The sequence below is a fragment of the Bos taurus genome, chromosome 29 (genome assembly GCF_002263795.3).
Source record: "Bos taurus isolate L1 Dominette 01449 registration number 42190680 breed Hereford chromosome 29, ARS-UCD2.0, whole genome shotgun sequence".
Taxonomy (NCBI): domain Eukaryota; kingdom Metazoa; phylum Chordata; class Mammalia; order Artiodactyla; family Bovidae; genus Bos; species Bos taurus.
Genome location: NC_037356.1, coordinates 9,660,294 through 9,685,714, shown reverse-complemented (window position 1 = coordinate 9,685,714; position 25,421 = coordinate 9,660,294). Strand labels below are relative to the sequence as shown.

The 25,421-nt window shown below is 43.1% G+C and overlaps 1 protein-coding gene across 5 annotated transcripts in view; it reads left to right on the top strand.

Moving 5' to 3' along the window:
• The window catches only part of CCDC83 (coiled-coil domain containing 83), a 52,194-nt gene that overhangs the window by 12,012 nt on the left and 14,761 nt on the right, over nt 1-25,421 (top strand). For all 5 annotated transcript variants that reach the window (XM_024987338.2, XM_024987339.2, XM_015461118.3 and 2 more), the window contains 4 exon segments: nt 465-549; nt 8,627-8,789; nt 12,127-12,294; nt 21,147-21,238. In XM_024987338.2, the coding sequence (XP_024843106.1) occupies nt 465-549; nt 8,627-8,789; nt 12,127-12,294; nt 21,147-21,238 (508 nt within the window).

Below are 25,421 nucleotides of genomic sequence, written 5' to 3'. Positions count from 1 at the left end.
AAAGAAACCTTTTACTGTTTATGGACAAGATGGTATCCTAATGAACTTGACCAATAGGTCAGCCTGGCTTACCCTACTGTAAGAAGCTGTGCTCGTCCCTGTAAAGTCTTTGTCTTGTCATTTTTGTCTGAATGTTTTTGGATTTCCAGGAAGCATCTTTTCTGTATGCCCTTTCCTGGGTTCTTTTTATGCTGAATTATTTATAGATAATGAGAAAGTATAAAAGTTATGACTATGAAATAAAAATGGGGATTGATATTTTTTAAAACTTGAAGTTATCTCTCTAATACATATTTTAGTGAGTAAAATATACTATTTACAACATCAGTAAAGATTCTTATCCCTAAACAGGGTTTTATAGTATATTTAATACTTTATTTCAAGTCAAATAGTATAATTTAAAAATTTTCTTTCATTAATTTTTCCTAAAGGAAATAATTGTAACACATTATTTCTGTTATTAGCTGTCAAATAAAGGAAAACGCACTAGAACGATTTATGGCTCGAATAAAGAAACTTAGAGAAAAGAATCAAAAGTATCATGAAAGAGTGAGTATAAAATATAAAGCCGATATCTAGTCATTAAACATTTATGCAAATGCTTAAAATTTTTTTGAGTTATAATGAAATGAACTCTAGGAAATTATCTTCTTTAGTGCTTAGAGCTGATTAATTTACAATATATTTAAATGTATTTTTGTACATGCGACGCAAGAGGGTACTGCTGTTTCTATTTATTAACTATAATGTCAAAGGAAGTCACCTTGAATTGTGTTATTTAGATCATGAGGACACTGAATCTTATGTTAAAAAATGTGAAGCTCTGCAACCCCATTTATTTTTTAATTTCTTATTTAACCAAACTATAATCCTGAAAGACGATGCTATGAAAGTGCTGCACTCAATATGCCAGCAAATTTGGAAAACTCAGCAGTGGCCACAGGACTGGAAAAGGTCAGTTTTCATTCCAATCCAAAAGAAAGGCAATGCCAAAGAATGCTCAAACTACTGCACAATTGCACTCATCTCACACGCTAGTATAGTAATGCTCAAAATTCTCCAAGCCAGGCTTCAGCAATATGTGAACCATGAACTTCCAGATGTTCAAGCTGGTTTTAGAAAAGGCAGAGGAACCAGAGATCAAATTGCCAACATCTGCTGGATCATCGAAAAAGCAAGAGAGTTCTAGAAAAAAATCTACTTCTGCTTTATTGACTATGCCAAAGCCTTTGATTGTGTGGATCACAAGAAACTGTGGAAAATTCTTCAAGAGATGGGAATACCAGACCACCTGACCTGCCTCTTGAGAAACCTATATGCAGGTCAGGAAGCAACAGTTAGAACTGGACATGGAACAACAGGCTGGTTCCAAATAGGAAAAGGAGTACGTCAAGGCTGTATATTGTCCCCCTGCTTATTTAACTTCTATGCAGAGTACATCATGAGAAACGCTGGGCTGGAAGAAGCACAAGCTGGAATCAAGATTGCCAGGAGAAATATCAACCCCTTGGGAAACGAGGATTCCTGTCTTCCTCTTGGGGCAAATTTGTCCATTTGTTCAGCAAATACGTGCTAGGCAAGACAACCCTGATGTTGTCATGATTCTGAAGGACCAGGCACTTGCAGCAGGAACTAAGAAACTGAGGTCGATGGATGAGAGTGGAAGGGGAAGTCTGGCTGCAGCACTTGGAGACAGGTCCCACTTAGAGAGGTCCCAGGGCACAGGAGAGTGAGCTGCCACCAGGAGGCCCATGCACACCCCACAGTGATCAGCACTGGAACCCCAGCTAGCTTTGGGACTTCTGTTTGGTTGTGGAAAGGACAATGGATCAGGACTGAGGAACCACTTTCCCATAACCCATCAAGTGGAGCCAGAGACAATGTTCCTGTTTCCAGGAGGATTAGCTCAAGACTGTGATAGGTCTAAGTTGGCTCTTGGAGTTATCAGTGGACCCAGCAGTGAAGAGCATAGGAAGACAGACTAGCTCAACTGTATTTATCTATTTATTTCCATGTGCACTGCTATTGCGACAGTTTAAGCCAGCATCGTCTCTTACCCATCCTTTCTCTAACCAGCACATTTTCCACAAAGCAACCAGAATGGCCCTTGGAATATGGCAAACCTTTCAGTGCTTAAAATCCCACAGTGGCTTCCTGCTGCACAGAAAATAAAATCCATAGATCTTCCTGAAGCCTTCAAGGTCCTTCAAAATTTGACCTCTACTCACCTCTCCAATTCACCTGCAGCCATCCCATCCTTTGCTTACCCCTGTTTCTTTTAAATCGGAGAAAATGTTGGCACCCCACTCCAGTACTCTTGCCTGGAAAATCCATGGACGGAGGAGCCTGGTAGGCTGCAGTCCATGGGGTCGCTAGGAGTCAGACACAACTGAGCGACTTCACTTTCACTTTTCACTTTCATGCATTGGAGAAGGAAATGGCAACCCACTCCAGTGTTCTTGCCTGGAGAATCCCAGGGACAGGGGAGCCTGGTGGGCTGCCATCTATGCGGCTGCACAGAGTCAGACACGACTGAAGTGACTTAGCAGCTTCTTTTAAATATTATGAAGCCCATCTTTTTCTCACTATGGTACCTTTACAACAAAGAGGCCGTTTCCTCTTCCCAGAATGCTCTTCTCTTGGGTAGCTCCTCTTTATTCCCCCCATCTTAGCTGGGATATTGCATAAAAATATTTCTTTGTTATTTAAATAAAAGCCCTTTAGGTAGCAGCAATCAAATCTTATCTTTGTTTCTCCAAAGGGCCCAGCATGAGTAGGTGTTCAATAAATATTTGTTGGGTTGATCCACAAGTACCAGTGGGAGGAAAAAATTTTGAGGTCACAGATATTTAAATTGCTAAGTTTAACATGACTCGTTAGCAAGATACATTTTTCTCTGCAGTTAGTCCAAATCAGAAATGTCCAAATAGGACAAGTTATGCCCTCTTCTTTCATCGTTTCTTCCTATGCATTTAGCTTTGTTTAGATGATTACCCCGATCTTTCTTTCCTTCTCTGTCTGCGTTCATTGCTCCTCTGCAGCACTAGCCATCTCACAGCTCACTGTGCCCACGTCCTTACTTCCCAGGACACACTTCACTCCTACTGTTCCCCTACAACCGCTCCAGCGAAAGTTGTGCTGACCAATTAGCCAGGCCCAGTGTACTCTATTGGAGAAGGGCATGGCAACCCACTCCAGTATTCTTGCCTGGAGAATCCCACAGACAGAGGAGCCTGGCAGGCCACAGTCTGTGGGATCGCAGAGTCGGACATGATTGAGTGACTAGCATTACATGAATGTACTCTTCGAGGCCTAACCTTACACCTCACTCCTCCGGCTGTCACTCCTGGCGTCCTGAAACTCTTTTTTCTTTGGGCTCCAGGACATCACTCTTTCTTGAATTTACTTCTACTTCTCTGATATTTCTTCTTTTTCTTTTTTTTCATTGTTTTTTCCCCTCAAATAGGAAAAGAAACTACCTTTAAATTAGAGTGTTTATTCCCACCCTTTAATTAGAGTATTTATCAATGTTCTGATCTTAAATGTACTCTTTCACTCTAAACTCTCTCTGGATCATCTTATTTAACATCATGGCTTCAAATGCCATCTTTGTGGTGATATGTCTCATATGCATATGTGACAGAATTTATAATCCTACTGAAAGGGTTCCTGACCCAATTCCAACTTGTGTGTGTGGAGGCTTCCCCTCACCAACAAGTGATTCTCTCTGACACTTACCTACCTGGAGATAGAATCACATTCCACAGGTAAAGGGCTCAGTCCCACAAGACCACCCTGCACTTCAGATGCCAGTTACCAGTCCAGGGTGTTACTTGTACATATGGTTGACTGGCTATAAATCAGGGGCTTTCACAACCCCATCCTCTTCAGGTTCGATTAACTTACTAGGATGGCTCACAGAACCAGGAAAACCCATTTACTCACTAGATCATTAAAAAGGTATTAAAGGCTATGAATCGACAGTCAGATGAAGAGATACAGAGAGCAGAGTGAAGTGAAAGTTGCTCAGTCGTGTCCAACTCTTTGCAACTTCATGGAGTTCTCCAGGCCAGAATACTGGAGTGGGTAGCTATTCCTTTCTCAACCCAGGGATCAAACCCAGGTTTCCGACTTTGCACACGGATTCTTTACCGGCTGAGCCATCAGGAAGCCCCTAGAGAGCAAAGTACCAAACAAAAGAGCTTCTGCCCTTGCGGAGCTTGGGGTCTGGCCCAGCAGCACTTGGAAACTCTCTGGGAAAGGACCAAAAGATGTTCCTTTTCCAGGTTTTAATGGAGGCTTCATTACATAATCGTGATTGACTAGATCCTTGGCCAGTAGCAGTTGATTCCACCTCAAGTCCCTCTCCTGTCCCTGGGAATCAACGCGAGGGACTGCAATCCTCTAATAACTTGATCAGTTCTCCTGGCAATCAGGCCCCCTCCCTTTCTCTCTCCCAGATTCAAAAGTCACTTTCATTAACATAAACCCAATTATGATGGCAGAAAATTCCATGGGTTTTGGTCACTGTGGGCCAGGAACTATGGTTGAAAATCATTTTTAAAAAACCCATAAGAATATATCTAAGAAATACAGATATATATTTATATATCTATGTATATATATTTATATCATAAATTTATCATATCTATTTATGCTCTTTGGAAGGAAAGCTATGACAAACCTAGACAGTGTATTAAAAAGCAGAGACATCACTTTGCAACAAAGGTCCATCTAGTCAAAGCTATGGTTTTTCCAGTAGTCATGTACAGATATGAGAGCTGGACCATAAAGGCTGAGTGCCAAGAAATTGATGCTTTCAAATCGTGGTGCTGGAGAAGACTCTTGAGCAAGACTCTCAAGACTCTTCTTGAGCAAGAAGACTCTTGCTGACCCTTGGACAGCAAGGAGATAAAACCAGTCAATCGTAAAGAAAATCAACCCTGAATATTCATTGGAAGGACTGATGCTGAAGCTCCAATACTTTGACCACCTGATGCGAAGAGCTGACTCACTGGGAAAGACACCGATGTTGGGAAAGATTGAGGGCAGGAGGAGAAAGTGGACAACAGAGGATGAGATGGTTGGGTGGCATCACTGACTCAATGGACACGAGTTTCACTATCAGGAGACAGTGAAAGACAGAGGAGCCTGGTGTGCTGCAGTCCTTGGAGTCGCAAAGAGTTGGACACAACTTAGTGACTGAACAACAAAGAAATACATTTTAGTCACCTGAGTGACCAAAGATATACATACATATATTTCTTATAAATGACAGTATCACAACCATACACTAAAAAGAAAAAAATGTAAAAACTGGTGCAATAGAAATAAAATCTCTAGTTCAATTAGTAACATTGTACCAATGTCAGTTTCCTGGCTTTGATGCTGTGCTCTCATTAGATAAGATGTTACCATTTGGGAAAGCTGGGTGGACAGTAGAGGGGAATTGTGTGTCCTATTTTGGCAACGTCTATTCTTGTTCTTGTGAGTCCAAAATTTTTAAAAGGCCATGAGATGGCCTTATAACAAAACAAAAACAATCCTTCCTTTGTAGCTTAGATACTAAATCTCCTTTCTTCTATTTATAATATGATAATTAGTCTTACCTCAAATAATAAATTTACTTCATAAGATAAATGTCTTCTTTTTAAGCATATTGGTGGATATATTTAAATTTATTTTTCAGTATATCACTCAAAATAATTTTTCAGATATAGTGAACTTTGCAACACCGTCAGACACCTTTCTTTTCTATTTGAAATTCATACAGGATTTGGGAAGTTTAATATAGATGTTATTAAATGCTTATGGCCTTTTAGATTCTTAGGAATACATAAGAGCTGTCAAAACTCCCTATGGACATCTCATCTTCAGTTTTATTCTGAAGTTTGTTTTTTTTTGGTCAGCTTGTTGTTTACCCCAACTTTTATCAACACCTCAGGGAGCTGTGGGCTTCCCAGGTGGCAGAGTGATAAGGAATCCACCTGCCAATGCCGGAGACACAAGCGATGAGGGTTCAGTCCCTGGTCAGGAAGATCCTCTGAAGGAGGAGATGGCTAGCTACTCCAGTATTCGTGTCGAGAAAAGTCCATGGACAGAGGAGCCTGGCAGGCTACAGTCCATAGGGCTTCAAAGAGCCGGACACAACTGAGTGCACACACACACACACACACACACACACACGGAGCTGTAATGTTCAACAACTGTTGATTGTTTTTGACAAGCCAATCTGGGAAAAGGCTGTTAAGACACTGGGTAAGCTCTGAGTCAGGTCAAATAAAGACAAGGCTTGCCAGTGGGATCTTCCAGGGAATTACCAGATAAGTCAAATAATGGCCCTTATTTAGGAACTTGGCTTTGCAAGAGTTCTGCCTCTCTTACTTCTCTCCCTGACCCTCAGCCACAGGCTGCTAGATTGCTGGGTTTTGCCATAATTGTGGGGCTGTTGGTTTTTAGGGTAAGTTTGAAATGCCATGAAACTCACTGTTCTTACTAAGATTCAACCATTTTTCTTGAATAAACACTCCCTGGAACTTACTGCAAAGCCTTTAATTTCCAGAGTTCTGAAAAGTTGATTTTGCCAATTTTTGCCAATTTTTTCTCATTGCCTTTATGAAGAAGCGGATTTTCAGCAGTCTTACTCCACCACTTCTGTTTATGTCAATTCTCTACAAGATTTTACAAAATTAGAAGGAAAGAAATTCCGTTTTCAGATATATATCATATCATGAATTCTTTGGTACTAAAAATTCTTCAGAGATAGAATTCAGATACTTTAGAATATTGCAAACAAAAAATCAGAGAAGTTAAACTGCGGGATTTTGAATACCATATATTTTTCATCTTTATTTCTATTTTTTTAAATCACTCGAAGCCTGTCCAGTCTGTCTTTTTGTTTTTTGGCTATATTTATCAATACTGAGCATCATAAAGTTAATTGTTTGTTGCTTTTGTTCAGTTTATCAAAGTTTTAAATTAAAATTCTAAAGCATTGATATGACAATCATGTCATACAGCCTGTGGAATGACTTAAAAAGCATTAAGGTTACATTAAAATCCTCTCAGGAGTTTATTAAACTAGTGTCTATTTTGCTTAACAATTTTAAGAAATCAGATTTTTCAGCCATCAACTTTAAAGTTTGTTGGATTCAATATTAAAGACCTGAGTTTTAGTAGGCTGCAGCACTATCAATAAATCACAGATATTGAGATTATCAGAAAGAATTTGGCTACCCAAAGTGTGGGCTGTGGGCCAGCAGGTTTGGCATCATCTGTAATGTATGAGAAATGCAGAATTACAGGCATTGTACCAAACTTAATCAGCATCTGCATTTTTAACAAGGTCCCCAAGTGCTGGGTATACACATTGAAGTTTCAGAAGTATTGGCTTAGAGAATCAATTTTAAGAAAGAAAATATTCTTACAGTAGAGTATCTATGAAGGTTGCTGCTGCTGCTGCTAAGTCACTTCAGTCGTGTCTGACTCTGTGCAGCCGCATAGATGGCAGCCCACCAGGCTCCCCCGTCCCTGGGATTCTCCAGGCAAGAACACTGGAGTGGTTTGCCATTTCCTTCTCCAATGCGTGAAAGTGAAAAGTGAAAGTGAAGTTGCTCAGTCATGTCTGACTCTTAGCGACCCCATGGACTGCAGCCTACCAGGCTCCTCCATCCATGGGATTTTCCAGGCAAGAGTACTGGAGTGGGGTGCCATTGCCTATGAAGGTTAAGAGAATAAAAACATGAATGTCAGAAATAAAATATAATGTTGAAAAACTATAGTAAAGAGAATGTTAAATTATAGGAAAATAAGTAATTTTTAAAAGTAGTATTAGAATATTTTAAATATATACATTTTGTTAGGTTTAAGAAATTGAAGGAAAGACCCCAGGGAAGTGAGTATTAAAACTTAAAGGGAGAAAAAAAAAAAAAAGGAAGGCTAAGAAAAGTACAAGAAATATGTATTAAGTTGACACACAATAAAATATCTCTACATATACATAATAAACTAGCAAGGGCAAAAATAAACTCTAAGTTGATTAAATAAGAAACATGGAAACGTGGACGGGATATTCACAAGAAGAACACAGTTCATGTTTCAAGTGTGGAGTATTGGAATGGTGAGTGATCATCACCCCAGAAGAAGAGAATTAGGGTCACTTGTGAGAAAAGCAAAAAATAATGTAAATCCCACAAGAGCAGTACTTTTGTCTATTTTGTTCATGGATATATGCCTAGTGTCTAGATACTCCTGGCATATGGTAGATAACTCCATAAATATTGAATAAATGAATGATGTTTCCTAGAAAAGAAAGATAATTTGTGGGAGTTGAAGAAATTGACCTCTGAAGTCTAATTTTAATGTTCATTGATCCTATGATAGGGCAATAGACTGGCAGATTATTAACACAGGTTTTAAAATGAAACTGTCTCTTCAGTGATTACTGATTTGATGGATTTAATTTTGAGTCTTCCATCTTCCACATGCTCTTTGGAGATACTATTGAATAAATTATTTCATTAACTATTTCTTATTTTGCAAGCCTCAGCATGAGATTCTGTTTTGAGGGAAAACAATGGAGATACTTCAGCAGAGGTAATTAACAACTCTTTGATATTCACGACAGAATAAACGCTTAAAGGATGAACAAATTTGGCACATACGGAACCTACTGAAGGAACTCAGTGAAGAGAAGTCAGAGGGATCCGTAGTTGTAACAAGAGAGGAGGTTGAAAACGCAATGAAGGAAAAATGGAAGTTTGAAAGAGACCAGGAACAAAACTTGAAAGGTGATTTAGGAACTTAGAAAATTATCATAAAGCCATATCAAGTTATTTCTTGAATGTATCAATGCTTTTGTCTCCTAATATGTTCAAAATGCCGTGGACATACTTCAAAGGGCATCATTACTGCCACAACCACAAACCCACAAATGTAGGTAAGTGGGTGAGAGAAGGAAATAGCAAAGTGGGTGGAGATAATGAAGCCAAGTGAGGAGGAGGAAGAGCAGTGGTCAGAAACACAGACCAAAGCCCTCTGGCCTTTAACACCAGCCCGCATCCTGTGAGGCGCCACCCCGAACTCCAGGCAGCGGTGATCTGCTCTTTTGCGGGGAAATTGTCTTGTTTGGTGTCTTCAATGGCTTCAGCCTCCGTTCAGACTTGGGAATGTAAGGGGAGTATAAAGCTTCCTCCCCAGCCCCAGTATCTCTAAGGAAGCTAAACCCCCTATTTAGATGGGGAAAGAGGGATTGGATTTGGAAAAGGGGACGTTTACAGGACGTGGATAGAAATGATGCTGGTACAGAAGGTGAAAGACGCAGGACATAGTCTTGCCAGGGGCTCAGGAGGTACCAGGGTCCTGAGAGCTGGACCCTCAGTGTTGACACAAGCACTGAAAAAAAATTCCTATTCCTTCATCTTGAGCTTGCTGCTCAGATTTCTAGATTTTTTTTTTTGCCAGAACCTCTATAAATACCATCCCTGCCAGGAACCTGGAAAACAGGGGAGAGACTGGAGTGGTACCAGAAAGCAGTGTGAGAACCTGAGAGGCAAAAACGAGGGGTAGATGTTCCTGGATTTCCCCAAGCTCTCTAGAGAGCCCACTTACTCAAGCACTTGGCCGGGAGAGGCCCTCCATTCGTAGAGAGTTGTCGTTTTGGGTGAAATAGTTACCAAGGCCCCTGGTCAGTCAGCAGGCTTCATTTTTAGGGGCTATCCACCACTGTTCCATAAGCCTGCTCTGGCTGAGCCCCTGTAGTGATAGCAGTGACGTGACGGCACGAGGTGGTGGATGCGTTTCCTGGCCGGGCCCGTCTCCGGGAGAATCCTGCAAGGGATGCTTTACAAACTCTCTAGAGACGGGTGTGAGACCTCAGCCGATGCTCAGACATGCTCACTAAGCTGCCTTTGCAGGGAATGGTCCGGTTAGTGGAGGTGTGCCTGTCTGCGGTCTGGGCTGGGGCTGGGGTGTGTGGCACCCAAGACTGGGGACATGCTGGGTGACTAAGAATTGGAGGGCTGGGCATGTGCGGTGGTCCAAGGGAGAAAGAAGCCCATGGATGCTGATGAAGAGAGGGAAAGGGAGGGAACAGATGTGTCTACAAGGGGTCTCTGAGGCTGTCACGGTCGGCACCAGGCAGTCACCTGCAACTCAGTTGAGTTCATGGAACAGCGGCTGCAGCTCCGCCAGCAGCCTGGGACAGTGCAGAGCCTCTGAGCCATCTGGACCTGCTGAGTCAGAGTCTACATTTGGACAAGGTCACAGGGGGTTTCTGTGCATAGTCAAGTTTGAGAAGTGCTGACGAAACTCCCCTCTTCCAACGTTTACCTGGGATGCTTTCAGTTGCAAGGATAAAAATCCAACCCAGACTAGTCCAAGCATAAAGAAGATGTTAATCTCTTCAAGTAACCAGACAGAAAAGGCAGGGCGCTACTGAGCTGACTCCAGAGCCTCACTTGCTGTCAGAGCTCAGCTTCCTTTTATTTGTCTCCCTCTCTTGCTCCTCCCCCCCATCACCCCCTCTTTCTAGCCCACCCTCTCCCTCCACACACTGCCCCTCTCATCCCTCTTCTCTCTCTGTCTTCCCCTGGAAAGCTGGCTCCTATTCCTGAGAATGTTCTCCCTGTGAGTCTAGAACTCTGACCACAGACACCTCTGAACGTACATCCTTATAACCTCAAAGTGGAGTGGAGACAAAAAAAGATATGTTTTCTACCAGTTTCAGTGAAAGCATCTCTAGGGAAGGACTCTGAGCCGAGGCCTAGCTTGGGGTGCACGCTCAGCCTTGGACCAATCCCTCTGGCCAGGAAAAGGGACGTCTGTAGTCAGTGTATTTACATGACGAGGGATAGGAGACATGTGTTACTAGACGAGAAGGGAGAGAGGGGTGCTAAGAAAGCAGAACAGCAGCTGCTGCCCCCATCTGTCTTTCAAAAGCTTCAGTGACATCAACCAACCCTCCCCGCAAAGACTGAATGTGGTGCAGGGCTGAGTCCAGGCAGTCTGCTCACAGAGGACAGCTGATCACTGGCGCCTAGTGTTCTTAATTGTTTAATAACAAGAACCACTTGTTAAGGGAATTAAAAAATGTATAATCTTATATTTTGAATACTAATATGTTAAGTATGTATTAAAAATGTATTATTATCACGCCTTCGACAAAGACATGTCTGGAGTCCTTCTGGATGTTTGAGCTGAAGAGCATCTCTCTGGCCTGAAAGAATGCTTTATTCATTTTGTAAATACTTATTGAGCCTCAACTAATGGCCAGATTCTCTGCCAAGTGCTGGGTTGACCGAGATGAATAAAATGTCTTGTCCTCAGGAGCTCTCAAACAAGATGGGGCAGGGCAGTGAGTCAAACAGCCATTAAGTTCATTGTACCTGGTTTTGGTGATGCTTCCTTTTCCAGAATATTCAGCAGCTTGATACTCAGCCTAAAGACTGATACTCAGCGTGAAGCCTAAGTACACTGGGGGCGAATTGGAAGTTTATATGATGAGACAGCTCCAAATTTGTACACATTTAACTGAGGAACTTAGCTTTCACTCTGAAGTCTTAACTCGGTGGCGACTGGGAAGAGCGGTGATTATGACTATCATATGCTGTCATTTCACACAAGGAAAGCTCAAAGAGTTGATCTGTAAATGATGGAATCAAACAATGTACTTAACAAAAAAAGGTTACCAAGGACAGAAGAAGGATGTAAGTTGGAATTACTTTGCCCAGAGACATAATGACCAGAAAAATGACAATTTACAATAAAAAGTGTATGTGAAATAATACATTGTATAAAACAGGATGCTTATCAAGCTATCACAGGCATAATTTAAACTTGTGGGTCCCTAGGCATATAGGTTGATTGCATATTGTCATTCTCGGTCACAGCCCCAAACCACACCATCTACTTTAAAATTGGAAGTTTATTTTTACTGAGATTTTGAATCATGAGGGATAGATAAACAATAGTTTGAATAGTTTAGATTTCCCTAAATTGTAGATATAAAGTTGTATTTAAGAGTTGATATTTTCATATCAGACTTTAACTTCACAAAATCAGAGTGCCACATAATGATGGTTGCAAGAACAACAGAAATGACCCCAAATCTTGATGTTCTTTCAACAGATATGCGCATCCAAATAAGTAATGCTGAGAAGCTATTTCTTGAGAAACTCAGTGAGAAAGAATATTGGGAGGAATACAAGAATGTAGGGAGTGAACAGCATGGTAAACTCATTACCTCCTTACAGAACGACATCAACAGAGTTAAGGAGAATGCCGAGAAAATGTCAGGTCAGTTGCAAGAAAACTGATTCAGATTCAATTTAAAAAAAATCTTTAGGGGGCAGACATTTAGTGAAAGGAAGAAAGAGGTGCTCTGGAATCATCCATCACGCTCTGCTGTCAGCATGAGCACTACGAGTAAGGATACAGTGGAGGAAGTAAAGAAACTATCCCAGAACTACCTGTTGAACTGAGGAGGGGAAGTGAAGGGATGGTTGTGTGGGCAGAAACCCTGCCACTGACTTTGAGAAAGAAGCTGCATTCAGTGGGTGGGGTCTGCATGCTCTCATACCTGGCTCTGGGTCAATTCCACCGTGGAAGGAGGGTCCTGGAAAGGGGTCGTATTAGAGAAGAAATTCACCTGAGGCCAGCTAGGGCAACCTACCCAGGCTGGACAACCAGAATCATTATAGAAAAATGGCCAAGTAAATGCTAAGTTGTAGTCGGGAGAAAACCGGAGCACAAACACGGGACAGGAAAGGAAGAGGGTGGAGCAGGAAGGCATCAGGGGACAGACCTTACTGGAGGCCACCTGTCTGTCCCTGAGGCTGAGCAGAGTGCCTTCAAAGAACACCAGAGACCCAGAGACACAGAGGTCATAGGGTAGGACAAATGGGAGAAATCTGGCCTCGAAGAGCAGTGTGGGTGGATGGCAGTTCTAAACCCAGCTGGTCCTGGAGGCTTGTTCTGTGGGAGGAGGGTTTATGTGGGTATCCCAATATGCCCTCTGAGGCTCTGCCTGGTCACCCCGCTTCTGGACCAATTTTCCAGTGTGTTTCTCAATTCAGGGCCTCTGCACCACATCGGTGGTATAAATTTGGCCCTAAATCAGTCTGCAGTTGGAGTTAAAATATTTCAAAAGGTTCTTCTCCCCCAGAAGAAGAGACACCCTCCTACGCTTGTCTGTTCCCCCAGCCACTGAGATCCCCTTTCTAGATAGAAACACCATTGTTAGTTCCTTATGTAACCTTTCAGAAAGATCCTGTTCATGTCTCAGAATATACATGTATGTTACAAAACAGCATGCTACAGATGCAGTTTTTCACTTATTCATTCAAGGAACAATATGGACGTCCTTACAGACCGGTACATGTTAATACTGCCTCATCCCCCAATGTCTCCTTTGGTTTACTGTACTATAATTTTTTTAACTACTCCCCTATTCATAAGCATTTAGGTTACTTCCTGTCTTACTATTACAAAGAATTCTGCCATGACTGTCCTTACACAATCTCATTTTACTGTGACAAATATCCTTGTGTATATGTAATTTCATTTATGTGTATCTCTAAAGGGAAACGGCTGGCCCAAACAGCCCATTCATTTTTATTTTGATAGGCATGGCCCTCTGTAGATGCTGTCCCAAGTGTATTCCTGCTGGTGTGGTGAGGGTGTCTGTTTTCCCGCTTCAACAACAAGGGATGTGATCCGCCTTTCTGTTCTTTGACAGTCTCATAGGCAGACAGTGGTAACTCACTATAGCTTTAATTTCCATTTCTCTTCCTATAAGCAACAGCGAATATCTTTTCATAAACTCAAGAACCATGTGGATTTCCTTTCTGTTCTCATCCTTTGTTCATTTTTCCATTGTGTTGTGGAACTCTGTACTTTCCAAGGAAATTAGCTCTTTAAATGTGATTTAAGGTGCAAATATTTCCCCCTTCATTATCAGTCTTCTGTCTGTGTGGTGTTTGCATGAGGAAAATTTATAGTTTTATAGTACCCAATTTATCAGTCTTTGATTTTATTGAAATTACAAATATGTTCTCTAATATTTTCTTCTAGAATTTATTATATCTTCATCTTTATATTTAAATCTCTGATTTTTTGTGTGTGAAGTAGGAAACCAACTTTCTTTTTTGCCAGATGGCTTTCCAGTTGTCTCAACATCATCTATTAAATGAGCCATTTTTACCCTATGATCCACAATGATGACTTTATCACACTTTCATTTCCCATGTGTGTTTGGCTCTCTTTCTACATTTTCTATTCTGTTCCATGGATCTATGTATTTGTACAACAACGCCATAGAGGGAAGTCCCTGCCAGTCCAGTGGTTAAGACTTGATGCTTTCACTGCTATAGGCCCAGGTTCAATCCCCAGTTGGGGAACTAAGATTCCATAAGACATGCAGCATGGCCAAAAGAAAATGTTACTGTTCAAGTGTATTTTTAAAAATTTTAATAGTTTTCCAGCATTCATTTAATAATTTTCTAGCATTCCTCATATTAACTTAATCCATTATCCTGATTAGAAATTTGGATGATTTCTTTGAGCTGAAAATTTTCATGCTGTTGTATCTAACTTGGGGGTGGTGGTAATAAAATTTTTATGCTGCTGGTTGAACCCTGGTGTATGGCCAACTTTAGATATCATGAGAAAGTGGCTGTTATAGGCTTATCTTATTTGCTATTAGTTTTAGGCACTTCTCCAGTACTCTTGCCTGGAAAATCCCTGGGACGGAGGAGCGTGGTAGGCTACAGTCCATGGGGTCAAAAAGAGTCAGGCATGACTGAGCAACTTCACTTTCACTTTCAAGCATGCAGCAGCAATTCTGCCTGGGGACAATTAAACCACTTTGGGGGCCACTCATTGGACACAATGAATATGAACAGAATGCCTAAATCAACTTGTCTGAAATCTTACTCCTACCATCCCCTTTTTCCCCACCTTCCCCCTTCTTCCATGACTTCTCTGAAATTCTTCTCCCACACCCATGACCATGGAGTTTGTGTTAGCTGCTGCTGCTGCTGCTGCTAAGTCGCTTCAGTCATGTCTGACTCTGTGTGACCCCATAGACGGCAGCCTACCAGGCTCCTCCGTCCCCGGGATTCTCCAGGTAAGAGTGCTGGAGTGGGTTGCCATTTCCTTCTCCAATTAGCTAGACAGCTTTAATTGCAAGGAATAAGTACTTTAGAAGAAAGGGTTTTTATTGTAAGTGAAATGGGATATTAAAATGAAACTTCTAAAATCTGTTTAAACCTGGGTGTCTATACAATGGGTGGTGGTTGTTGTTAGTCACTAAGTAGTGTCCAATTCTTTTGTGACTCCATGGACTATCTGCCAGGCTCCTCTGTCCATGGAATTATCCAGGCAAGAATACTGGAGTGAGTTGCCATTTCCTTCTCCAAGGGATCTTCCTGACCCAGGAATCGAACCCATGCCTCCTGCTTGGCAGGTGGATTTTTGTAATCCCTGAGCCACCTGGGAAGCCCCCTATATAATGGATACCTCATTCCAAAATAAAGCGAGAATCTGCTATGCAGACTGCCAGTATGATGAGGCAGAAAACAGGTTTCAGACCTTCAAGCACTGAATTCCAGTTTATAAAAAGACATTGAGGAGACCATGAAAAAACTTAAAAATTAGGGGACAATTTTTGGAAAGAGCTCGTGGGTGCAGCAAGTTGTACACTATTCCCCAAAGGGCAGGTAAAGTGTAATTCTTCCTTCCCCTCAAATCTAGATGGAAGGTCTTTAAGGAAATTCTTCAGACTGTTCAACATGTATCCCCCCAGTTGGGGGGACACTGAGATCTAGTTTATGACTCACCCTGTAAAATCTACAGGATAAGTGACTGACTAGGTAACTGTTCTAACAGCAGAGCGTGTAAGAGGCATGTAGCTGCCCCCTGGGCTGGGCCTGTCTCAGTCTATTCGGGCCCCTATAGTGAAATACCATAGACTAGGCGGCCTGTATATAACACAAATTGGTTTTTCACAGCTCTGGAGGCTGTGAAGTTCAAGGTCAAGGGACTGACAGATGGGGTGCCTAGGGAGAGCTTGCTTCTTGGTTCAGAGACACTGTCTCTTTGCTGTAACCTGACAGAGTGGAAGGGGCAAGAGAGCTCTCTGTTATAAGGGGTCTCTGTTATAAGGGCACTAATCCCACTCATGAGGGCTCTAGCCTCCTGACCTAATGACCTGCCAAATACCAGTACCAGGGGTTCAGGCTGCAACCTAATGATTTGAGCAAGGGGGCGGGGTCACAGACATTCAGTCTATAGCAGCATGCACTCTCGGAGTAGGTTGTAGCAAAGAGTGGGGTGTTTCCTGTGGACCTGTTATCTGAGAGCACGCTGGTACACAGTCCTGTTAAATTTTACCTGCGGGTTGACTAGAGGGGTCAACCCACTCCAAAGAGAAATAGGCGCCTGTACATGTGGGAGGGAGGAGGAGACAGAACCAGAGGCCAAAGGGGCAGTCATCAGCCAACCTCCAGTGACAGCACATCCCCTGCACAAGGGCATGCGGTGAAATGTACCCAGCGATGGGGAAGGTGGTCCTCCGGGGAACCTGCACAAACACCCCCGAGAGAGGAGCCTCAATCTCAAATGCCAGCTGGACCCAGAAAGTGAGGCCTTAGCTTGAGATAGTCAAGTGGAATAGTGAGTCAAGTGAGATAGTCAAGGCCAAAGCTTGATATCAGTCAGATGAGGGCTTTCTTGTCCTTCCAAGGCTCCCCTCCAGCCCTGAGGGGGAAGGAGGCATGCCAGCTCAAGGCAGAGGAAACAGTAGTAGGTTCAAGCTAGGAAGGGAATAGCCATAACTTTGAATGAAGCTTAAAGTTTTGATTATTACAAAGACTAGATATCTTAATTTCAGATTGGAAGATCTTCAGTTATCACAGAAGAACCAGAAAAAGTCATAGGATTGCCATGCATGTTGTTGAGAGAGGGCTAATAGCCTCACAGTATGAATTTTGAAGGGAAGAGAGAAGGAATGTCCCTGGATGGTCCCATGGTTAAGGATTTGCCTTCCAGTGTGGAGGACACAGGTTCGATCCCTAGTCAGGGGACTAAGGTCCCACATGCTGTACCACGTGCCACTCCTAGAGAAAGCCTGCGTGCTGCAATGAAGACCCAGTATGGCCAAAGCAAAAACAAACACACACAAAAAATGGGGGGAAGAGAAAAACAAGGTTTGTCGGTGCCCCGTGGTCCCGTTTGGTGGGCAAGGACTTTCTGTGAAGGACGGGAGGACGGGGGATGGAGACAGACGGCCCTTAGATCAGTGCTGGCTCCAGGGATGGGGTTCCTGCCTGTACTTTTCGCCGTGGTCTGTGACTGTCCCCTCAGGGCACCTCTGCTCTGCTCTCTCGGACTGTCCCCACTCCGTCCTTGCTCCCCGCAGACTAATTCTGAAGAGCATCATCGTGATCACTACCTAGTCAAGGATGACCAAAGACCTCTGCCCGTGGCTCCTCGCGGGCGGTCAGCTGACCCCAGCACAAACCAAGTTCTGGTCGGCTATCCAGCATCCCGATTCAGCAGCTGCCCTGAGCCCTGGGGGCCTGGGGAGGGGGCACCTGGGCCTGCCTCCCCGGACTTCAGTTTGAAGGAGATGTCAGGACACTGGGTGCAGAGAACACACTCACTGACATATCCAGGACAGGACTCTTGCTCTCAGTAAAAGGAAATTTTAGATTTTTTTAAACTTCTTTTTAAATTGTTTTAATTTAAAATTTTTTAAAACAATTAAGAAATGCTTTAATTTATTTAAAAAATTTTGGGGTTTAGATGAGCCCCAGGAATAGAGAAAGTATGGAGTTATTACAAAACAGCAGATATTAGAGTCACAGAGTTTTTCCTTTCATCCTTGACCGGGTGCGTGGGACAAGGATCCTTAAAAGTCTCTCCGGGCACTAAGTGAGTTAAAAGGCGTGGGTTCAAGTCCACCTCTTTGAATGCCAGTTTCTTCATCTGATCACCTCAGGGACCTCCACGAGAACTCACGGCCCCAGGACCTGCTTTCCTACACCTTGTCTCATCTCACAAGTCCCTTTGAGTTAGATACCACTGTGCCCAGTGTAAAGATGAGGGAACAGAGGCCTGGAAGAGTTCACGGCTTTAGACTCACAGACGTATGAGGTAGTGGAAATGGGAGGTGAACCCAGGTGTGTCAGACCCAAGCCTATAAGCGTCCAGTAGTCCTCCCCACTCCGTGACTCACCTAACACCCACTCTGCCTGAAGGAAGGGCTGTGTGGCCAGTGTTACCATCCACCCCTGCTCAGTCCTGTCTAGAGAGGGGTCACAGGAAGCCAGCGGCACAGAGGAGGATGAGCCCAGTGACGAGTGTGACGCCGGAAGTGGGTCAAGAGCGAACAACCGACTCCCCAAAGCTTGTGGGGTGGAGCTGAAGCACAGCCAGACACGACAAGGAAAGGCGAGTAATGGAAGGCAAACTTCAGCTTCTGAGAAGCGACCACATTGGACCAGGCATCTGAGCAGCCAGGAGTCTAAAAGCACAAAGTCGTAATCTCCCATTTGCAGGGTCCCAGACTTTTCTGGGGAGGAGACTTTTACATATTCCCAGTTTCTCTGGGAGTATTCACAATTGCAGGGTTAATCAGTTCAGTTCAGTAGCTCAGTCATGTTCAACTCTTTGTGGCCCCATGGACTGCAGCACGCCAGGCTTCCCTGTCCATCACCAACTCCCTGAGCTTGCTCAAACTCATGTCCATTGAATCGGTGATGCCATCTAACCATCTCATCCTCTGTCGTGTCTTTCTCCTCCTGCCTTCAATCTTTCCCGGCATCAGGATCTTTTCTAATAAATCAGCTCTTCACATCAGGTGGCCAAAGTGTTGGAGTTTCAGCTTCAGCATCAGTCCTTCCAGTGAATATTCAGGACTGATTTCCTTTAGAATGGACTGGTTGGATCTCCTTGAAATCCAAGGAACTCTCAAGAGTCTTCTCTAACACCACAGTTCAAAAGCATCAATTCGGTATTTAGCTTTCTTTATGGTCCAACTCTCACATCTATACATGACTACTGGGAAAACCATAGCTTTGACTAGACGGGCCTTTGTCAGCAAAGTCATGTCTCTGCTTTTTAATATGCAGTCTAGGTTGATCATAGCTTTTCTTCCAAGGAGCAAGCGTCTTTTAATTTCATGGCTACAGTCACCTAGGATTGCAATAATAGAAGGATATGGAACAGAAGTCTTTACTCTCTGCTCTCAGAGTTTTCCTTGAATAGAGGAAGCGGTTATGCCAGTATGAAACACAATGAGGGCTGAGTGGCTCTAGCCTAACTCCCCGTGCCCATTTCCAGAGCCTTAGTTTGCCTCCAAACAACTGAAAGACCAGACCTGCACATCTTCTTCCCTGTAGCCTAAGACCCCCAAGAGTTCTTAGAGTCAGCTTTGGCTGACTTGGTCTGTGGGGAAATTTTTCCCTTTGAAATAATGTCCTAAATGGATGCTATGTCCCACAACAGTCTCAATAGAATAGTATTGTTTCATTACAGAATAAGTTAAATGAGTCGCTGTGGACGAGCCTAGAAATCTAGGGCTTTCCTTGTGGCTGAGCTGGTAAAGAATCCGCCTGCAATTCAGGAGACCTGGGTTCGATCCCTGGGTTGGGAAGATCCCCTGGAGGAGGGAAAGGCTACAGCCATAACTGTCAACATTATTTGTAGGAGACAATACTCTCTGACTTCCAAATAATTATCTTCCAACTGTTATAAATAAAACACATCTAATGGGGACATGTAACACTGATGTCATCATAGAGCACAACTCCGACGATTCTGATTTGGAGGGTACACTGCCCTCCTGTTGCACACGGCTAACTACATCACTGTATTCAGTCCTTACTCAGATATTACCTCCTCAAAAAAGCTTTCTCTGCTCACTCTATCTAAAATAGAAAATCTTAGTTTTTCGATTGTTTTTCCCTTTTACTTTTGGCTGTGCTGGGTCTTCTTTGCTTTGCGAGGCATTCTCTAGTTGCAGCAAGCTGGGGCTACTCTTTGTCACAGTGGTCAGGCTTCTCATTGCGGTGGCTACGTGGGCTTGGTATCTGTGGTCCCCATAGTCTAGAGCACAGGCTCAGTGGTTGTGGCACACACGCTTAGCTGCTCCGCGGCATGTGGAATCTTCTCAGACCAGGGATCAAACCAGTGTCCCCTACAATGGCAGGCAGATTCTTATCTACTGCATCACCAGGGAAGTCTGAGAATTTTTGTTTTTCTTCATCACATGCCTCACCACCTAAAATATTATTCCCTGGCTTCCCTACTAGGGTGTATGTGTCATAAGGGCAGGAGTTTTGTCTCTCATTTGGTAATATTCCCAGTGTCTTAAATAGTGTCATGCACAGCAAAAGAACTCGATGATGATTTGTTGACTAAAAGAATGAACAAACGAGACTCATTTATCCAGATTCATTTCTCTCCACTCCATAAAGCAGCCCTTAGGTCATTTTATCTTGCTTTCCTTAAACAAAAGTGTTGATTATATGATCTCTCAGCATCCTTCAAGACCCAAAATTTTGTGATCCTTTGCTCTCTCAGTTCTGACATTTATAATGTAAGAAAATCTGCAGAGGACAGTGCATCCTGCTCTTTGCATCTCTGTTCTCCCCTCTTGCTCTGAGCCCAACTCAGATCAGGCCTGCTGACTTTCCCAGCCCCTCTCCACCTCCCTCTCCTCTCCTCATTCTGTCTTTCCTGTCCCAGGAAACGTGTGCCAAGAATATTGGAAATTTAGTTAGATGGCATTAGATGTACAGGATGCTACTTGAGTGTATAATCAACTCTCTTCATATTTATGTTGTGGAATCAGAAGTTGTCTCATATGAAGGGTAGACAGCTTCAGAGGTACTAAAGCATTGGAAATCCTTTAAAAATACAGACATTCATGAGAGATATCATCTCCAATGAATTCCCATTAAGGCATTAGTAAATTATTGGAGCATTTTGGCTAATTAGAGGTTTTAGATTCTTCAGTAAGACGATACTTTGAAAATTCAGGGGGGAAAAACATGAAGAAAGGAGAGGTGGGGATCATGGAAGATAAACTTTACAACTTAATAGTTTTACCTTGGATCTCAAGCTTTCTAATTTTCTGTTTAAAGAACAGTATAAAATCACCCTGGAAGATGCTAGAAAGAGAATAATCAGAGAAACTTTGTTGCAACTGGACCAAAAGAAGGAATGGGCCACAGAGGTATATGTCAATTTTCTTTTCTTTTTATAGTAGATTTTTATTCTTCTCACACAGAACTTCAAAATTTTAAGTGAAATATAGTTGATGTATACTATTATGTTATAAATTTAAATTATATTAAAAGACTCTTGCTCCTTGGAAGAAAAGTTATGACCAACCTAGACAGCATATTAAAAAGCAGAGGCATTACTTTGCCAAAAAAGGTCCGTCTAGTCAAAGCTATGGTTTTTCCAGTAGTCGTGTATGGATGTGAGAGTTGAACTATAGAGAAAGCTGAGTGCTGAAGAATTGATGCTTTTGAACTGTGGTATTGGAGAAGATTCTTGAGAGTCCCTTGGACTGCAAGGAGATCCAACCAGTCCATCCTAAAGGAAATCAGTCTTGAATATTCATTGGAAGGACTGATGCTGAAGCTGAAACTCCAATATGCCGGCCACCTGATGTGAAGAACTGACTCATTGGAAAAGACCCTGATGCTGGGAAATATTGAGGGCAGGAGAAGATGGGGACGACAGAAGATGAGATGGCTGGATGATATCACTGACTCAATGGACAGGAGTTTGAGTACTGGATGCCCTTCTCCAGAGGATCTTTTCAACCCAGGGATCCGCCTGCAATTCAGGAGACCTGGGTTTGATCCCTGGGTTGGGAAGGTCACATGGAGAAGGGAAAGGATACCCACTCCAGTACTCTGGCCTGGAGAATTCCATGGACTGTATTAGTGCATGGGGTCGCAAAGAGTCGGACACGACTGAGCGCCTTTCACTTTCATTATCATCTTGCTCCAGACTGTGTCCTAAATCTGTGAGATCCTAGCTGGGATTGTCTATCCGGAACATCCTTTCTTTGGAGTGATAAGCATCTGGCCTTTTCTAGAGTTCTTCACTGAATTTCAGTTGCTATTGTTTCTTGCTTCCCTTTTTGTTCAACTGTTCTTTCAGTATTCCAATGCCATTGCACAGTTTTTACTGATTTTCACAAATACAGAGGATGTGGAGGGAACTGATCAATGGTTTTGCTTACCCATGCAATTCAGCCCCTTTGTGACTGAATATGATTAAATGGTGAAATCAATAAGTGATCTGATCATAGTTAAGATGGTTAAAAATGCATATGTCAATCAAATATCCTTTCAGGATGTACATTCAGTATGTTATGAAGACTGCCCTCAATACCGTTCCTAGTATTTTACATTAAAATCTCTCAACAATCCTATAAGGGGGAGACTTGCTAATAAGAAGACACAGACACAGAGAAACCTTGTGACTTGCCCAGAGCATGTGGCGGAATTGACATTTAAGAAGTCTTTTTCAGATCACTACTCTTAATCATTACACTGTACATTTTCTTTTCTCCACATAATGCCAAACACCCGCATAAGTGAATGAATTTGTCTCATTTTTTTTCTGGCCATCTTATGTGGATGGTGGTGGTGGTGTATTCACTAAGTCGTGTCCAACTCTTTGCATCCCCATAGACTGTAGCCCTGGAGAAGGCAACGGCACCCCACTCCAGTACTCTTGCCTGGAAAATCCCATGGACGGAGGAGCCTGGAGGGCTGCAGTCCATGGGGTTGCTAGGAGTCAGACACGACTGAGTGACTTCACTTTCACTTTTCACTTTCATGCATTGGAGAAGGAAATGGCAACCCACTCCAGTGTTCTTGCCTGGAGAATCCCAGGGAAGGGGAATCCTGGCAAGCTACAGTCCATGAGATCGAAAAGAGTTGGACATGACTGAGCAATTAACACACAGCTGCTTATTAGAGTCACTTGGAAAATTTGTTTAACCCATGTGGGTCCTGGGTCCCACCCAGAAAGATGCTCTTGTAATTGGCCTGAGATTTTGCCTGGGCTTTTGAATTTTTCAAAATATCCAGGAGATTCTAATATGTAGTCAAAGCTGAAAACACTACTCTATTGTTAGTGAAGTAAGTCATTAACTAACTAAATTCATTTATGAGCTACTTCCTACTTTTGTTCAAAGAAAATTCTATGTCTAAAATAAACTTTAGTCTTACCATTTGGAGCTGAACCTTTATATGGTTCCTGGGAAACGGAGGTTCACTCTTGTTTGATTAACATGATTTAAAAAAAGGAATTTATTGCAAATCTTCCTACTCAAAAAACATACTAAAATTTACCTTTAATATAGTTTGCCAACAAAGGTTCATCTAGTCAAGGCTATGGTTTTTCCTGTGGTCACGTATGGATGTGAGAGTTGGACTGTGAAGAAGGCTGCGTGCTGAAGAATTGATGCTTTTGAACTGTGGTGTTGGAGAAGACTCTTGAGAGTCCCTTGGACTGCAAGGAGATCCAACCAGTCCATTCTGAAGGAGATCAGCCCTGGGATTTCTTTGGAAGGAATGATGCTAAAGCTGAAACTCCAGTACTTTGGCCACCTCATGCAAAGAGTTGACTCATTGGAAAAGACTCTGATGCTGGGAGGGATTGGGGGCAGGAGGAGAAGGGGACAACAGAGGATGAGATGGCTGGATGGCATCACTGACTCGATGGACGTGAGTCTCAGTGAACTCCGGGAGTTGGTGATGGACAGGGAGCCCTGGCATGCTGCGATTCATGGGGCCGCAAAGAGTCACACACGACTGAGCGACTGATCTGATCTGATAGTTTTAAATTCTTTCAATCCATGTTTATGAGGCAGAATATTTTTCTCAGTTTCTCTTCTTTTGGTTGTATCCTTCAGTTACTTTGTCGTGTGGTATCCTGGTGGTTCAGACGGTAAAGAATCTGCCTGCAATGTGGGAGAGACTGGGGTTCAATCCCTGGGTCAGGAAGATCCCCTGGAGAAGGGAATGGCAACCCATTCCAGTATTCTTGCCTGGAGCATCCCATGGACAGAGGAGCCTGGTGGGCTATAGTCCATGGGGTCGCAAAGAGTCAGACACGACTGAGCAACTAACACTTTCACTTTCATCCATATAAAAGTACCTCACATATAAACGTGAACTGTTGTCCACTATAAAATTCCTTTGGGTGAAACTGTAAATATTTTAGTAACTGAAATGAAATTACATCTTATGATCCTACTGATAAAGTAAGGCTTTCCCTGTTTGCTTCATTTAAAATGGTTTTCTCCAGGAGATGACCTAGCTACAGCCTGCTGCTACTGCTGCTAAGTTGCTTCAGTCGTGTCTGACTCTGTGTGACTCCATAGACGACAGCCCACCAGGCTCCCCTGTCCCTGGGATTCTCTAGATCGGAACACTGGAGTGGGTTGCCATTTCCTTCTCCAATGCATGAAAGTGAAAAGTGAAAGTGAAGTCACTCAAGTCACTCAGTCGTATCGGACTTTCAGCAACCCCATGGACTGCAGCCCACCAGGCTCCTCTGTCCATGGGACTCTCCAGGCAAGAGTTCTGGAGTGGGGTGCTATTGCCTGCTAACCTGCAACTATTTGCTATTAGGTTTATAAATAGGTAAATTGTTGTTATTGACCTGCAGAAATGTTTCAGATTTAGAAGGCAGTTATATCATCTATCTTTGCTCTTGCTACATGTTAAGTTATGCCTGTGACCATAAACTTGAAGAAAGTTTGATCACTGCAGTTTAGCCATCTTAATGGTGGAACAGGGCTTCCCTGTTGGTGAAAAGTCCACCCGCCAATGCAGGAAACGTGGGTTCGATCCTTGATCTGAGAAGATCCCATGTGCGGTGGAGCAACTATGCCTGAGCCTGTGCTCCACAGCCCGGCGCTGCTGCTACTGAAGTCGGCACGTTCTGGAGCCTGTCTCCACGACCAGAGAAGCCACGACAGTGAGAAGCTTACAGGCCACAACCAGAGGAGAGCCCCAGCAGCGACGAAGACCCGGCACAGCCAAAATGAATACATAAAATTAATTCAAACATTTTAACAGTGAAGCAGGTCACTTCATGATTGATTTCATCACGGCAGTCAGATTTAGTCACACTAGCGGCCAAATTGATTGGACAACCACCGTCCGTCCAGTTCTTTCAATCATCTATGTTACTACTACTACTAAGTTGCTTCAGTAGTGTCCGACTCTGTGCAACCCCATAGACGGAAGCCCACCAGGCTCCCCTGTCCCTGGGATTCTCCAGGCAAGAACACTGGAGTGGGTTGCCATTTCCTTCAGTGCCTGGAAGTGGAAAGTGAAAGTGAAGTCCCTCAGTCGTGTTAGGCAATCTAAATCAGGAAAAAT